This window comes from Monodelphis domestica, chromosome 3 (assembly GCF_027887165.1).
Source record: "Monodelphis domestica isolate mMonDom1 chromosome 3, mMonDom1.pri, whole genome shotgun sequence".
Lineage (NCBI taxonomy): Eukaryota > Metazoa > Chordata > Mammalia > Didelphimorphia > Didelphidae > Monodelphis > Monodelphis domestica.
This window is the reverse complement of record NC_077229.1, coordinates 68717292-68735660: the sequence shown is the minus strand read 5'-3', so window position 1 is coordinate 68735660 and position 18369 is coordinate 68717292. Positions and strand designations below refer to the sequence as shown.

The window sequence follows — 18369 nt, the reverse complement described above, 5'->3', positions numbered from 1 at the left end:
TTTCTGAAGTCACTATTTGAGCACCAGGGACACAAGGCCAGGAGTCTGAAAATCAGAACACAGCTACCCTGGCAGCCAGCATTGCTCCAATAGTGAGGATCAGTCCTGTGGTGACCAGGATCCTTCTGCTGTCAAACATCATTATCTCTATAGCGTGGATATGGAGACTGAATCAAGCTCACTTTCCTGGACTGCCAGGCCCTCATCACAGGGGGAAACAAGCCACCTTATTGGTGAAACACTCCTTGGTAAAAGGAACTCAATGTGGCCAAGCCTCATTCCTCCCTTTACCTTTTGTGCAGCCTCCACAAGCACAGGCTCACCTGGGGCTACCTCCTCATTGGAGAACTCCAGGTTAGCCAGTCTGACTGTAGAGTCTCAGAGGAGTTCAGGAGAAACATCAACTCTCGCTATCATCCTGACTCCAGCTAGCACAAAGGAAAGTTGGACATCAGTTTCTCTGAGCCCAGCTCCCACAGTACAGAAGGCAGCAGCGCTAGGGCAGAGACAACTTCTCTTTTTGCTCATGTACCTGTTAGCTCTATCCTGTTCCTAAGGAAGAATGTTTGAAGCAGGCTTCCTCTTTAGCCCTGGAGGATGGGGGCCAGATGTGTCCATGGAGGATACCTTAATATCTCAGGGGAAATCACTTTCCCTCCCATTTCCCTCTTAGAGCTTCTTTTTTTGGTACACTTAAGATCTTGTTGGGTCTGTTGGGTGAGTGAATGCCTTTCAGGATCCTTCATCTCTCTATAGTAGCACACTCTGCTGGTCCCTGAGCTACAAGGACCCTTCTGTGGTGATTAGTATTGAGTCTAACATATATGGAGCCTGTAGAATTATAGCAAGATAGGGAACATTTCCTTAGGCAATATCAGTCAGTCAGTGAGTTTATAACCATTCATTGTGTCTGCTCTGATTCCCCACACTCTGAAGAGCACAGGGGATAAGAAGAAAGGCACCCTTAATCTTAAGAAGCTTACAGTCTAATTGGGGAGACAATAAGCCAACAACAATGTATACACAATCTAAAATAAGATTAGTTGGAGATAATTAAGAGAATCAGGGCACTAAAATTTAGAAGGATCACGTAAGAATCAGAGGAGCTCTTAGCAGGGACTTTATGAAAGTCATGGAAATGAGGAAAGAATACCAGATTTTTCTTCCAAAGATCAAAAATTACAACATGACATTTGGATATATTCATAAAAATTGCAGTAGTTATGTTTATAGAGTAGGGCTTTACTTGAGAGTGGCCCCTTCCCAGATGGGGAAGTAGGAAAACTGTCATTAGATTTGGAGAGTTTGAAAAAAAATGAGAGAAAGGGAATACTAGAGAGATTCTCTGCTAGATGAAGGATGAAATAAAGAAGGTACATATTTTGGAGTTTCCTTCAGAATATAAAGGGACAACATATTGTCCTTTGTACCCCCTACTCCTGCGGCTGAGATATATGCCCTCATTTATTCCTCTAGAGAGTGAGATTGCTGTAGGACCCGTCACCCTTATCCCAGACTATGGAGCACCAGGAGATATGACATCAGTGACTACTGGCCTCCTGACCTATGAATCCACAATAGGTGCCATTGGTAAGAAATTATTAATTTTCTTTCTATTATACTGGTATTCATCCTTGCTCTGGGCCCTTGTTTTACAGCTTGGAGATATGATATGGATTCATCTTCATATTCTGAGTACAGGATACTCACTGATGGTGGAGTTTGTGATTAGGTTGTAAGACCTGGCAACTTCCTCTGTCCCATTACTGTCTGCCCAGATGTATACCATGATACCAGTCTTTGGATGAAGAGCTCATGGAGGATTTTGTCCATTTCTTGTGTTAGTTAGTGTGTATACATATAATTTACTATGCTAAAAGTCCACTACTGAAGGACAGGCTTTCCTATGCCCAGCACCTAAAACCCTGAATGGGGTACCTGATTAGTAAAAAATGATTACTGCTTCATTTTCCATTTAACCTGAGCAGGTATCTAACAGGCATTTTGTCTGAGCCAGGATCCCTATCTCATCTGAGGGCAAGATGACCGGAGAGATCCATGTAGATGATGATATGTAGATTTCAGTCTCTTCTTATTTAATACTTTCTCATGGTGGCCATGCACCCTAGAGCAGAAGTAGATCATAATCTCTGTCACAGACCTTTTTATTTTGAAAGTGCTTGTTAGGGAGAAGGTGCTCTTCTCAGGAAGGACAAACTCCTCACAGGCTCTGGGGATATCTGTCCAAATAACCCCAAACTTCTTCCATCAACCCTTAGGCACACTTTAACTAACTACTTTGGTCATAGAATTCTCTACTGAGACTTCAGGGACACTGAAGAAAGTGAGTGGATCTGACTAGGGAAGAGAACCAACAGATTCCACCAGTATCCCTGTGACTGGCTCTACTGGGAGAGATTCTATTTCAGACACTGAAACAGACATACATGTCATGGAGACAACTCCAAGAGCCACAGCCACTCAAGACCCACTTCTCACTGCACCCACTGGAACAGGTCACAGGAGAACTGTGTCCTCTCCCATCTCACCCTCAGCTCCAAGTGAGATATCCTTTAGAGTCACCATGGCAATTGCAAAGCCCTCACTCTCCATGACTCCAGTAGAACCCACATGGCTCCAGTGGTCCCTTAAACATCACCCTATCTGGAATAATTTTTTGTACACCCCTTGCAGACACACCTATGGCAGAAATAGCTCCTTGAGAGAGTTCCAGTACCCCCCTTTCTCCATGGCCCACTCCAGTTGATTCTTTCAATACTGCTAACTCAGCCCCAGGAACTGAAATCACCTCCATTGTGCCTCTATCTTCACTTCCAAGAGCCACAGGTGCCACAGAAACCATACCAAATCATGATTCATCAATGAGACATACCACAATAGAGCCAGGCTCAGCTGCCCTAACTTCCACTGCTACCAGCACCATTCCAACATTATCTGGAGAAGATGCAAACACCCCATTGTTGTCTATAGAAGGACCAACAGAAGATAAAACAGTGTCCAGAACCTTCCCAGAGAATTTAGACACTCCTGGTATCACTCACAGGGAGCACTACTTCACAGGTCCTGGAATAACTTTTCAACCTGACATGGCCTCTACTTCTCTGGCCAATTTAAGTGAAGGGATCAGTTACTCCAGAATTGTACCCTCATCCCCTTTAGAGAGTAGGAAAAGCACTGCCATGTTTGGAATCTGGATAAGCCCAGCTGAACCTCTCACTCTGGAGCCCAAGAAGCCCACCCCTCCTGAGGGTTCACCAGTGACTGAATTTAGCAGCAGGGAAAGTGGACATTTACAGAATAGTTTGGCCACAGGCACCACTACAGAATCAGATATCAGTACACTCATCCCTGGCAATTTTCATCCTTCTGAGGGCACTGCTAACCTCATATCAAGTCCAGTGTAAGGCTCCAGCCCAAAGCCAGCTGTCTATACCTCTCCACCCCACACCTCAGGTACTACAGGGACCAGGATTGGAGAAGAGACAGACTCATCCTTGGTGTTGACTACACCAGCACCTGCTGTCTCTATCAGCAGCATCTCTGGGGCTCTCCTTGGTACAATAACAGTGGTTCCATGGTCTTCGAATTCAGCTGAAGCTACAGATCTTACCATGAATCGCCTTGATCCTATATCCATGTTGCCATCCAAATTCTCCACTTCATCTCCTGTAACATTTTCAGGGGTTACTTACAAGGCTGAAGACAAGAGCTCCAATGTTCCTGGGACTGACAGCATAAGTATCATCTTCAGCAGCAAGGTCACAGACAGGGTCTCTCTCCATCCTGAGATCACTCCTAACCAAAATCTACTGGGCACAATGGAAGAGAGCACAGGTGCTTTGCTGACCCCTTCTTTGCCTGGACCTCCTGGGTCTTCAGCTGCTAATATGGGAAGTGTATCAAACATGTCAGGTACCAATACTGGCTCAACTCCACAGGTGACTTTAGCTTATGAAATCTTAACTAGAGACTTAGAGAAGACCTCAAACTTCCCACTGGCCATGGAAAATACAACTAAGACTGTCCCAGCCAAGATGATGGGAAATACCTCCATGGCTTCCATGAGCCCAGATGCTCAAGTGGGCTCAGCATTGCTTCTTACCACCACCAGCAGCCCTGTGGCTCTCCCTGGACAAAGCACAGTTCCTATTTTGTCAACCATAGCTGAAGCTGGGGCTCTCACTATCACTGGGACAGATAGCACTCCTACATGGCAAAGCACACACTCTTCTTCAACTACTATAACATCATCTAAGGATACCCCCATGACCAAGAACATGAGATCAGCTTCCCCCAGGACTCACTCCAAGCATCTAATTTCCAGCACAAAAATCACGGACATTGTTCCCTTTTCCCCTGTGGTCACTCTTAGCCATAAGTTTCCAAGTTCAGTGGTAGAGAATAACACAGATGCCCCACTGACCACTCCTAAATCCCCAGTGGTCTCAGACACTCATCCTGGAGGCTCATTGGTCACCTCTGCTGACTCAGCTGTCCTGGGGACGACAGCTCATGGTGAGCCACATGAAATCTTAGAAAAAGGCTCAACACTTTCTGTGAACACTTTTACCACAAAGATCAGAGAACATACTGTTACAGCAAAAGTGATAGAAGGTAGCACTTTAGCTCCTCTAAGGATTAACACAGGAGTTGAAGGAAGATCATCTATTCCTTTTACTACAAATCTAGGAGAGATTCCAAAAAGTTCTGAGGCTGTGACTCCCAGAGACACAAGTCCTTCTTACTTGTGGCTAACAGTGACTACAGTGAGTCCTTTTCATATTGGATTGGGTATAGGTCTGGATGCTGTTTTCCAGGCTGAGCTGTCTGAAATTCAAGGTCCACTAATCATCATTGAAATCCCACAGGAGAGTGATGCAGGATTCCCATTAACTTTTACTGCAACTGAGGCAACTAGAGCAAGGACCATAACATCTTCCACTCTCATCTCAGGATTGGTGGAGAGCCAGTCTTCCATAGGCAGCATTTCAGGAACAGAGGCCATCAGAGACTCTCCGACCTTGTTCTCTCCTTTAGAAAGCACCAGGACACATGCCACCAGACCTGAGTATGCATTGAGCTCTGAACAAGCACTGTCCACTGTGCCAACAGAGAAATTACTTGAAATGGTCACCAGCATACTTACTTTTGTTTCCAAAATGCCTTCTGAAGTCACTGCTTTGGCACCAAGGACAAATGCCCAAGGGTTTGAAAGTCACAGCATGTCTACCCTGGAGGCCAATGATGCCCTAGCAGTAGGCACTGGCCTTGCTGTGACCTTTAACTCTCCACTACCAAGCGTCACTGCTTCTAGCAGCATGGATGTCGATGTGGAAACTGTGTCAAGATTAGCACCCTGGACAGCCAGATCCTCATCACAAGTAGAAGCCAGTTCTCCCAATCTGGTTGTCACCACAGGAGATGGACCCTCCCTGGGAACAGAACCTCACAATCCCATCCATGAATCTCTGAGCCCAGGGCCAGGCTCCTTTCCTGCCTTAAGTACCCCCAAGGCCTGGACAAGCACAGCTTCCCTTGAGGCTGCTACTTCATTGGAGGACCCAGGGCCAGCCGGCCTGACTCCATAGACTGAGAGAAACCCACAGGCAACACCAACTCTAGCTATTACCCTGCCTCCAGCCAGCACACAGGAAGTTTGCACAACAGCATCTCCCAGTCCTCCTGACACAACCACAGAGGGCAGCAGTGTCAAGGCAGGCACAGCCTCTGTTTCTGATCAAGTGCCTTCCACTTCCTGCCTCTTCCCAAATAAGCATATTTTAAATAAGCTTCCCAGGGAGGGAATTGGGGTGTGGCCTTGGAGGAAATGGGGAGTGTCTGTCCAGGGAGGGTCAGTTTGTGCCTTTCTAAGGAGAAGGGTCTTCCTCCCAGGTCCTTCCTGTCTATAGCCTTCCAATGGGCCACTGTAGGGACTTTTTCGTGGCACCATATCTGTTGAATTAGTGTCATCTCTCCAGGCTTCCTCATCTCTATGCAAAGGATAGTTTCACAGTCCCTGTGCTAAAGTGATTCTCCTCTTCTTACTGATGGGATTCTGATTCCACTAAATCAAACATATATGGAGGTTGTCCATCAATGAGTCCGTGCTTTGAAGGGGGAAACTTGGTTATTCATCCTGTGGAGAAAAGTCAGAGAAGCCATGTATTTTTGGTCTCAGCAGATAGTAGCAACAATGTACTTTCCTTTGCGAGTCCTCTAATAATGACTTGACTGAGTTCTGGGTTCTCCCCTCCTGCCTTCCTGTGGGTGGTGATGCTGGTGTGGTGCCAGTCACACATGCCCAAGGCCATGGAGCCAGGAAGCACAGGAGCACTGATGAGGAGCCCCCTGACCCCTGTGTCTACTATTATGCCCGCAGGTAACTAGGTACCTCCTCTCTGTCTCTGTGTTGGAGGTTTACCCTTTTTAGGGCCTTGTTTCCCCGTCTTACAGAGGAAACATGAAATTATTTTAGAGATCAATCCTCAAGAACTCTTCTGAACCTCTGATTGCTTTCTATGTACAGCCTGGAGAAGAGGAGTTTTAGAGGTAGGAGTGAGGTTCCCACTGCTAAGGTCTTTTATACAATCAATAATAGGCACAAAGTTGGAAGGAAACTTTGAAGTGTCAGGTATTATGGATAGCCTCTCTTATTACAGATGTGGATACTGAGGTTTAGAGAAGTAAAGTAGTAATTAGCTCAGGGTAATTGGATATGACTGGAAGGGACCCTCAATGGTCACCTAACTGAACCCCATCATTTTACATATGGGAAAACTGAGGCCCAGAGAAGTTAAGTGGCATATGCCCAATGCACAAAATTAGAAAGCATCAGATGTGGAATTTGAACCCAGAACCTCTGATTCTAGAGTCATTGTTCTTTCCACTCTATTATGCTGTATGTTCAATGGCCAATAGAGAGTTCAGACTTAGCACCTCACATTAAATGGCTATGGCTCTTTCCACTTCGAGAAACTTTCCTTTTGGGAAACTTCTCCAAGGGCAGGAAATATGTTTTTAAATTTTTATTTACATTCTCATTATTTAGGGTAAGGCTGGGCACATAATAAAAACATTTATTTAATGGTGATTGATTGATTGATTGCTTTGATCTAATGGGTACATTGATAGAGTTCAGTTTATTAGGAAAATTTGTCCTCAAATACCTCTTACACCTACCAACTGCTTGCCTATGGAAAAGGGAAGGGGACGGGAATAAGCATGTATATAGCACCCACTATATGCCAGGCACTATAACAAAGCATTTCTTAGAAATATTATCTCATTTGGTCCTCATAATAACCCTAGGAGTTTGGTGCTATATTTAGCCCCATTTTGCAGAAGGGGAAACAGAGGCAAGCAAAGCTAAGTGACTTACCCAGGATCACACAGCTAATAAGGTTTGATTTGAACTCAAGTCTTCCTGTCTCCAGGCACATCACTCTGACCACTCTCCCACTTAGTTACTTCTATGGTTAGAGCCACCAAGGTTAGAGGACCACATGTCAGGGGAGACAAGGGTAAGGAATGGAGATAGACCCAAAGCCTCCACTCTTGAACAAAGAACTTTAGGTAAGGTGAATGACATAGATGTGGGTAAGTCACTTTGTCTCTGTGAGACTCAACTTTCTCATCTGTAAAAGGGGATAATAATAGTTGTAGGACTTTCCATTCAAGGTAGGTTTCCATGACCTATGTATTCTCCTTGGCACAATAATTCACTTGGACCTTTGATGATTTCTTGCATTTGGCCTACCCTCTGAGTACCAAATCCAGGGGTTTACCTCCAAGTCTGGCCCTTTCTGAGGTACTGTTCTCCTTCCAGGGAGGCCTGTTCATCCCTAGTTTATGCACTGGTTCCTACATTGTAGTTCTGTGACTCCTGTGACCTGGTCCTACAATGCTCTGGCCTCGAGGTTCCAAAAAACTCCCATAGCCAAGAGAACCTGGAACTGGTCAGAGGCCAGAATTAGAAAACTGGCCCTCTCTGATATCATTGTCCATACTTGTCTCCTGGCAGCCAATTGGCCTGGCAGATAAGATCAAATTTGGAGCTCTGGTGTGCTGGTGATGAGGATGAGGGGACAAATGCCTCTCCATGGTCTTAGGGAAGGAATGGAATCAAACCATCAAGCCATTTTCTGGACAAAAAACTTCAGGGAAGGGAAGTGACTCATGTAACATAAAATCTCCCAAAGGTCTGTTTATTCAGCTCTGACTGAATTTCCTCTCTTCATTTACTTATTGAGCCTGGTAGTAAGCCAGTCTGAACAAGGAGAATTCAGGTATCTATTCACAATAGAAAACTTCCTGTGTTATTAGAGAAAATCAGTATGTCATTCAGCACTGCTAAGAGGCCAGGCCACATCAGATGAGCATACTGCTTAATAGCCTTTTATCTTTAAAAAAAATATAACTCTTAATTAAAAAATAATTTTATTCAAAGATATTTTATTTTCCTGGTTACATATAATTAAAAATTTCAATGTATATTTTCTGAAATTATAAGGTCCAAAATGACAGGAAGCCAGTGGGCTCCCAAGAAATGTAGTTCTTTTTTAGGGAAACAGATTTTTCAAATATACAGTTGGGAGACCCAGGAAATTAGCAGATCGATCCAGGGCTGCTCTGACCTTTGTTTCATCAATCAACTAACATTAATTAAGCACTTACTATATGCCAGACATTGTGCAAAATGCTGAATATTACAATGCCCTCTCTTATAAAAATCAAAAAATAGTAAAACAAACAAACAAACAAAAAAAAACCTATCCCTGTACTCCATGACCTTACCAACCAGTGGAGGAGAAAACATGTAAACAAAAACATAGAAAACTAGTTTTGTAAGGGATAAATAAGAAGTTGTTTCCTTTATTTTTGTTGTCCCCTTCTGTGTGTACCTTGTTATTTTGTCTCTGTAAAAGGTCTCTAGAGTTAGGGGCTTTTTTGATTGTTTGCTCATTTTCCCTATCTAATTATAGGTAGGTTCTGTTTTCTGGGAAGTTGAAGTGCCCTCTTAAACTTCAGTCCTTTCTTGGTGCTAGTTTTGACTTATGTTCTGGGTTATTACTAGTTTATCAGATGGTCTGAGGGCTGAGAACTCTGAGGGCCCCCTCCCCCTCCTGATTCCATTGACCCTTGAGATATGCTGATAGCTTAAAGACTTTCCTCAGGCTTAGATGTGAGCTTTTGATCTCAGTCTGAACTTGATCAGGTCAGGTGCAGATCTAATGCCAGGCTTAGGCTCAGGGTTTTGGTCTCAAGGTGTTCTTGATTTAATCAGGCACACCCTTGATTGTTCTGTCCAGGAGCTCCAATTCCAATGTTAAATAATGGAGGTGACAATGGGCAAACTTGCTACCTTCCTGATCTTATTGGGAAGACTTCTGATTTATCCCCATTGCAGATGATGCTTGCTGATATTTTTAAATACATACTTTTTATTATATTGAGGAAAGTCGCCTGTATTCCTATACTTTCTGTTGTTTCTAATAGGAATGGATGTTGCATTTTGTCAAAGGCTTTTTCTGCATCTATTGAGATAATTGTGTGATTTCTGTTGGTTTGGTTGTTGATATGGTCAATTTTATGAATGTTTGTCTGTACCCCCAAAGAGATAATGGACAAAAAGACTTGTACAAAAATATTCATAGCTGCGCTCTTTGTGGTGGCCAAAAATTGGAAAACGAGGGGATGCCCATCAATTGGGGAATGGCTGAACAAATTATGGTATATGTTGGTGATGGAATACTATTGTGCAAAAAGGAATAATAAAGTGGAGGAATTCCATGGAGACTGGAACAACCTCAAGGAAGTGATGCAGAGCGAGAGGAGCAGAACCAGGAGAACATTGTACACAGAGACAAACACACTGTGGTATAATCGAACGTAATGGACTTCTCCATTAGTGGCGGTGTAATGTCCCTGAACAATCTCTGCAGGGATCTAGGAGAAAAAACATTATCCATAAGCAGAGGACAAACTGTGGGAGTAGAAACACCGAGGAAAAGCAACTGCCTGACCACAGCGGTTGAGGGGACATGACAGAGGAGAGACTCTAAACGAACACTCTAATGCAAATATTAACAACATGGCAATGGGTTCTAATCAAGAACACATGTGATACCCATTGGAATCATGTGTCGGCTATGGGGGGTGGAGGGGAGGAAAAGAAAATGATCTTTGTCTTTAATGAATAATGTATGGAAATGATCAAATAAAATACTATGAAATTAAAAAAAAAACCATCCTTGTAGTCCTGGTATAAATCCTAACTGATCATAGTGAATAATCCTTGTGATAACTTGTTTGACTTTTTTTTTGCTAGTATTTTATTGAAGATTTTTGAATCTATATTCATTAAGGAGATTGGTCTGTAGTTTTCTATTTCCAGTTTTAGTCTTCCTGGTTTGGAAAATCAGTACAATATTTGTGTCATTAAAGGACTTTGGTAAAACTCCTTCTTTGCTTATTTTGTCAACTACTTTGTATAGCATTGGGATTACTTGTTCTTTCAATGTTTGATAGAATTCATTTGTGAATCCATCTGGCCCTGGAGATTTTTACTAAGGGAGTTCCCTGCTGACTTGTTCAATTTTGTTTTCTGAGATGGGATTGTTTAAGTATTCTATATCCTCTTGTTCATCTAGGCAATTTATATTTTTGTAGATATTCATCCTTTTCACCTAGATTGTCATGTTTATTGTCATATATTGGGAAAAATTGTTCTTAGTAATTGCCTAAATTTCCTCTTCATTGGAGATGAGGTCTCCCTTTTCACCTTTGATATTATTAATTTGATTTTCTTCTTTCTTTTTTATTAGATTAATCATTACTTTCATTACTTTATCTATTTAATGTGTTTTTTTCAAAGTAAAAGCTCCTAGTCTTTTTATTAGTTCAATACTTCTTTTACTTTCAATATTATTAATTTCTTTTTTGATTTTTAGTATTTCCAATTTAGTTTTATCTGGGGATTTTAATTCATTCTATTTCTAGTTTTTTTTTTTTTTTTGAGCTCTACCCTCTCTGATATATTGTTATATGCACTCAGGGATATAAATGTTCCTCTGAGCACTCCTTTGGTTGCATTCCACTGATTTTGATATGTTGTTACTCCATTGTCATTCTCTTCAATGAAGTCTGGACTTGTTTCTTTGATTTGTTCTTTGACCCACCACTTTTGAAGAATTAGATTATTTAGTTTCCAATTAATTTTAAATCTGCCTTTCAATAAGCCCTTATTATTTTTTATTGAAATAGGGTCTGAAAATTGCATTCCTTCTGCTTTTCTACATTTGTTTGCAATGTTTTTATGCCTTAGTGTACATGGTCAGTGATTGTATATGTGCTATGTGCTATTGAAATGTTGCTATATTCCTTTTTCCCTATTTAATTTTCTCCAGATATCTATAAGCTCTAATTTTCAAACATTTCATTGATTTTCCTTACTTCCTTCTTATTTATTTTTTGGTTTGATTTATCTAGTTCTGAAAAGAGAAGGTCAAATTCCCCCACTTGTATGGTTTTTGCTTCTATTTCCTCCTTTATCTCCTTTAGAAATCTGAATGCTATACCATTTGGTGCATATATGTTGAGAACTGATATTTCTTTATTTCTTCTGCATTTCATCAGAATGTAATTACCTTCCTTTCCTCTTTTAATGCAATCTATTTTTGATTTAGCTTTGTCTGAAATCATAATTGTTACTCTTGTCTTATTTGTCTCAGTTGTAGCCAAGTAAATTCTACTGTACCCTCTTACCTTTAACCTGTATATGTCTACCTGCTTCAAGTGTGTTTCTTATAGAGAACATAAGGTAGGATTATGGCTTTTAATCCATCGTGTTTTCTACTTCCATTTTATTGGTGAGTTCATCCCATTCACATTCATGGTTATGATTACTGTCTGTCTATATATTCCCCTCCATTTTCATTTCCTCCATCGATTGTGCCTTTTCTCTTATCCTTCTTTCCCTCCCCTCCAACATATCTCTTTTAGTCAGTTTCCCCCCATTGGAACCTCCCTATTATTACTTCCCTTCCCACCCACTTCCCTCTTGTTATTCTCCTCTTCCTATAGTGCCTTTTAAATGACCCCAGAACCTCTCTCTCTCTTGTATTGCTCCCCTCCCCACCAGTGCATTTATTACCCTTCTACTTCTCTATAGGGAAGGAAACCATTCTCTTCCCCAGTGGATCTGATTGTTCTTCCCTCTCTGAGTCAATTCCAATGAGGGTAAATTTAACTATTAGCTGTCACCAAACTCTTCAGCCCTTCCATTATATTGATCTTCTCCCCTCCTCCCCCGTGTGCTTCTTCTTGAACTTTGTGTTTACCAATTTTTTTCTCCATTCCCATTACTCTTAGTATTAACCTCTTTTTTACTAGTTTTTTAATATGTTTTGATATATAATCCTATACACTGTACCTTCTAAGTATACTTCTTTTTTCCCATTTATGTATTTATTTATTTAGTCAATTTAGAACATTATTCCTTGGTTACAAAAATCATATTCTTTCTTTCCCTTCCCTCCCCTCACCCTTACCGTAACTGACACACAGTTCCAATGGGTAGTACATTTGTCCTTGATCAAAACTTATTTCCATGTTGTTGATGTTTGCATTAGGATTTTCATTTAGAGTCTATATCCCAAATCATATCCCCTCAACCCATGTAATCAAGCAGTTGTTTTACTTCTGCATTTCTACTCCCACAGTTATTCCTTTGAATATGGATAGTGTTCATTCTTGTAAATCCCTCCAAGATGTTTAGGATCACTGCATTGCCACTAATGGAGAAGTCCATTACATTTGATTGTATTATACCACAGTGTATCAGTCTCTGTGGACAATGTTCTCCTGGTTCTGCTACTTTCACTTTGCATCAATTCCTGGAGATCATTCCAGTTCCCTTGGAATTCCTCCAGTTTATTATACCTTTGAGCACTATGCTACTCCATCACCAACATATACCAGAATTTGTTCAGCCATTCCCCAATTGAAGGGAAACACCTCATTTTCCAATTATTTGCCACCACAAAGAATGTAGCTAGGAATATTCCTGTAGAGGTCTTTTTCCTTACCATCTCTTTGGAGTACCAACCTAGCAGTGCAATGGCTGGCTCAAAGGGCAGACAGTCTTTTAGCACCCTTTGAGCATAGTTCCAAATTGCCCTCCAGAATGGTTGGATCAATTCGCAACTCTACCAGCAGTTCATTTATGTTCTGACTTTGTCATATCCTCTCAAGCATTCATTACTTTCCATTGCTGTCATGTTAGCCAATATGCTAGTTGTGAGGTGATACCTCAGAGATGTTTTGATTTGCATCAATATGATTATAAGAGATTTAGAGCACTTTTTCATGTGTTTATTAATAGTTTTGATTCCTTTAACTGGAAATTACCTATTCATGTCCCTTGCCCATTTATCAATTGGAGAATGGATTGATTTTTTGTAAAATTGATTTAGCTAACTCTTTATAAATTTGAGTAATTAGACCTTTGCCAAAGGTTTTTGTTAGGAAGATTGTTTCCCAATTTGTTGCTTCTCTTCTAATTTTGGTTGCATTGGTTTTGTTTGTTCAAAACCTTTTTAATTTGATGTAATAAAAATTATTTATTTTACATTTTGTGATTTTTTTCTAACTCTTGCTTGGTTTTAATATCTTTCCTTTCCAATAGATCTGAAATGTATGCTATTCTGTATTCACCTAAATTACTTATAGTTGCCTTCTTTAAATTCAAGTTATTTACCGATTCTGAGTTTATCTTGGTGGAGGGTGTGAGATGTTGATCCAAACATAATCTCTCCCATACTGTCTTCCAATTTTCCTGTAGTTTTTATCAAGTAGTGGGTTTTAGTCCCCAAAGCTGGGATCTTTGGGTTTATCATAGACTCTTTTTCTGAGGTTACTTACCCCATGATTTTTCTGGATATCCTTAATCTTTTGTTCTTCCAAATGAACTTTGTTATGGTTTTTTATAATTAAGTAAAAAAAAAGTTTTTTGTTAGTTCAATGGGTATGGCACTAAATAAGTAAATTAATTTGGTTAGGATGGTCATTTTCATTATGTTAGCTCATCCTACCCATGAGCAATCCGTGTTTTTTAATCATTTAGATCTAGTTTTAATTATGTGGAGAGTGTTTTGTAATTGTGTTCATATAGTTCCTGTTTTTGTCTAGGAAGATAGATTCCTAAATATTTTATATTGACTAGGATGATTTTAAATGGAATTTCTCTTTCTAATTCTTGCTGTGGAGACATGTTGGAAATATATAGAAATGCTGATGACTTATGTGGGTTTATTTTGTGTCCTGTAACTTTGCTAAAGTTGTTGATTATTTCAACTAGCTTTTTATTTGATTCTTTAGGATTTTTTAAATAGACCATCATATCAACGGCAAATAGTGACAGCTTGGTCTCCTCGTTGCCTATTTTAATACCTTCAGTTTCTTTTACTTTAATTGCTACTGTTATTTTTTCTAGTACAATGTTAAATAATTGAGGTGATAAAGGGCATCCTTGTTTAACTCCTGGTCTTATTGGGAAGGTTTTTGGTTTATCCCCATTACAGATTATGTTTATTTGTTGATGGTTTAAGATATATACTGTTTATTATTTTAGGAAAGGCCCTTCTATTCCTATGTTTTCTAGTATTTTCAATAGGAATGAGTGTTGTATTTTGACAAAGCCTTTTTCTCCATCCATTGAAATAATCATGTGATTTTTGTTGGTTTTCTTGTTAATATGGTCAATTATGTGGATGGTTTTCCTAATATTGAACCATCTTTGCATTCCAGGTATAAATCTTAACTGGTTATAGTGAATAACTCGTGATCAATTGCTGGAGTCTTTTTGCTTGTATCCTATTTAAGATTTTTGCATCTATATTCATTAAGGAGATTTTAGTCTGTAGTTTTCCTTCTCTGTTTTTGATCTGCCTGGCTTTGGAATCAGTACCATATTTCTGTCATAAAAAGAATTTCGTAGAATTCCTTCTTTGTTTATTTTGTGAAATAGTTTGTCTAATATTGGGATTAGTTGTTCTTTGAATGTTTGATAGAATTTGTTTGGGAATCCATCTGCTCCTGGGGATTTTTTCTTAGGGAATTCTTTGATAGCTTGTTCAATTGCTTTTTTTGATATGGGTTTTTTTTTTAGGTAGTCTATTCATCTGTTAGTCTAGGCAATTTATATTTTTGTAAATATTAATCCATGTCACCTAGATTGCCATATAATTGGGCATAATAAATTTTAATGATTGCCTTAATATCCTTTTTATTAGATGTGATGTCTCCCTTTCCCTCTTGTCAATTTTGTTTTAGTCTTTCGTTTTTAAAATTAGATTGACCAGTACTTTGTTTATTTTATTTCTTTTTTCAAAGTACCAGCTTCTAGTTTTATTTATTAAATCAATAGTTCTTTTACTTTCAATTTTATTAATTTCTCCTTTGATTTTTAGGCTCTCTAAGTTAGTCTTCATCTGAGGATTTTTAATTTGTTCCCTTTCTAGTTTTTTAATTTGTATGCCCAATTCATTGACCTCTGTCCTCCTGAATTTGTTAATATATGAACTCAAGGATATATATTTCCCCCTGAGTAATTCTTCGGCAGCATCCCGTAGATATTGAAAGGACGTGTCTTCATTGTCATTTTCTTCAGTGAATTTATTAATTGTTTCTATGATTTGTTCTTTAACTAACAGTTTTTTGAGAATTATATTGTTTAATTTCCATTTAATTTTTGATTTGCCTCTCCATGTACCTTTTACTAATTATTATTTTTATTGAATTGTGGCCTGAGAAAGTTGCATTCATTATTTCTGCTCTTTTACACTTCTTTGCAATATTTTTATGCCCTAGTACATGGTCAATCTTTAGGAATGTACCACGTGCTGCTGAAAAGAAGGTGTATTCCTTTTTGTCCCTATTTATTTTTCTCCACATGTCTACTAACTCTAATTTTTCTAAGATTTCATTCAGTTCTCTTACCTCTTCTTAATTATTTTTTGGTTTGATTTATCTAGTTCTGATAGAGGAAGTTTCAGGTCTCCCACTAATATAGTTTTTCTATTTTTTATCTTTGAGCTCCACTAGTTTTTCCTTTAGAAATTTGAATGCTCTGCCATTTGGTACATACATTTTGAGTACTGATATTTCCTCATTATCTATACTGCCTTTTATCAGGGTGTAATTAACTTCCTTATCTCTTTTAACTAGATATATTTTTTATTTGGCTTTGTCAGAGATTATGTTTGTAATTCCTGCCTTCTTTTTAACAGTTGATGGCCAATAGATTTGGCTCCATCCTCTTACTTTTATCCTATGTGTGTCTACCTTCGTCATCTGTGTTTCTTGTAGACAGCATATGGTAGGGTTTGGGATTCTAATTCACTGTGCTATTCACCTGCATTTCATGGGTGATTTCATTCCATTCACATTCAGAGTTATGATTACCAGCTGTGTATTTACCAGCATTTTGATTTCCACTCCTAGTCCTGCCTTTTATTACCTTTATACCAATATTTTGTTTTTAATCAGTCCCCCTAATTTCTTGGTTACCTGCTCTGCGCTTCTTTTCCAACTGCTTCCCCACCACCTGTGTTCAACTCTCTGAGCCTAGCACAGCTTTGCCTGCAAGGTATTCCCTCCAGACTAGCACCCTTGCCCACCCAGAGCTTCCAGCAACTGATGGAGGCTCAGTGTTCTCCTGGGGTCCTGGGATCTTCCTTTTTCCTTCCCCTTATACACAAGTGTTCTTGAATTCAGGATTTTGGGGGGTGTACCTTTTAAGTTGAGTCCAGCAGAAGGGTTCCTTGGCCCTGTCCTTTTGTTAGGTTTGGTTTTCAGTCCCCTAGGCGCATTTAGTTTTTATTCTGTGAGGAAGGGTTTTCAGAGGTCTAAAGTTTTGCTACCTCCTGTGTATTCCTGACTGCAGATCCATGAAATCTGATTGTTTATTTTTAGTAGTTGGTAGTATATTTTTGTTGGCAGTATATTTTCTGGTCTAAAAGTTCTTGAACCTGACTATACCATTCCTGGGTATTGTCATTTGGGGATTTAATGCAGGCGAAGATCTGTGGATTTTTTCAATCTCTAATTTACCCTCTTGCTTAAGAATATCAGGGAAGTTTTCTTGGATCATTTTCCTTTTGTCTTGATTTTTCTTAAATTGGGTCTCCTGGATCTGTTTCCTTGTCTGTTGTTTTATCAATGAGGTATGGTATCATATTTTCCTCAATTTGTTCCATTCTTTTGATTTTGTTTTATAGACTCTTGCTGCCTTGTGAAGTATTTTTTTCTAGTTTTTCAATGCTTATTTTTAAAGACTAAATTTAATCCCTAGTTTTTTTTTTATCATACTTTTCATTTTCATCTATTTTTCTTTATAGGTCATCTTTCACTTTCTTTGCCTTGTTTTCAAGCTGATTAATTCTGGCTTTTAAGATTATTATTTTCTTGTTTCAGTTCATGTACCTGTTTCCAGATGATCTATTTTGCTTTTTAAAATTTTCCCCAAATTTTCTTCAGCCTCTCTTAATTACTTTTTGAGTTCTTTGAAAGTGTGAGTCCAATTTGCTGGAGTTCCTGAGGTTTTGCTTGATGTTCTTTTGTCCTCCTCTGTTCCATTTGTTCTTTCTTCTTTACCTGAATAGAAACTGTTGTTTCTAATTTCTTTTTTCTTTTTCACTTCTATTTTTTCCTTCTTTCTGACTCCTCATTGGCTATATTCTTGCTGCTCTGTTCATTTCCTGGGTCTGTGATTTGGGCTTCTCTGATCTTCTGATTAACTGGATGAGGCTGATGGAATTAACCTGTTGTATTAATGTTCCCTGAGAGCAGATCTTCCCCAGCTGCTAGCATAATCTGAAGGTGAAAGTGAAGCTGTGGAGGCTGAAGATAGTTATCCTTGTCCTTCTCACTTCCTTTCTGCCAACTGCCTGGTCAGAATCCTGAGCTTCCTGTAGTGGTACCAAGTTACTCTGTCATAGTTGCAGCCTTCTCCTTGGGATCCCCAGCAGCAGGATTCTTACTGCTGGTCTAACATAATAGGTGCTGAGTGGTGGAGGAGTGGTGTTGGAGGTTGAGCTTTTCTGTCTCCCTGGAGTTTTTCTTCACTATCTATAGATTGGATTGATCCAGTTTAGATGATCTACAGAGCTCAATGAGCTCTGAGGTCAAGCAGGGACCCCAGATGGAGGAGTGGAAACTGAAGGCTATGACCAGGCTTCCCTCCTCTCTGCCCTTCTCCTCTAGTGCTGCCTCTCCACCAGCTGTGGTAATAACCCTGAACCTTGGGTAGCAGTGGTAGCTGGAGCCCTTGCTCTGAGATCCCAGCAACCA

General features: G+C 39.7%; 1 protein-coding gene across 1 annotated transcript in view; it reads left to right on the top strand.

Annotated features, from left to right (window-relative positions):
- The window catches only part of LOC103104521 (mucin-16-like), a 125382-nt gene that overhangs the window by 84030 nt on the left and 22983 nt on the right, over window positions 1-18369 (top strand). The window contains exon 21 of the mRNA XM_056820593.1: window positions 1477-1590. Coding sequence (XP_056676571.1) covers window positions 1477-1590 — 114 coding nt within the window. The remainder of the gene's footprint in view (window positions 1-1476; window positions 1591-18369) is intronic.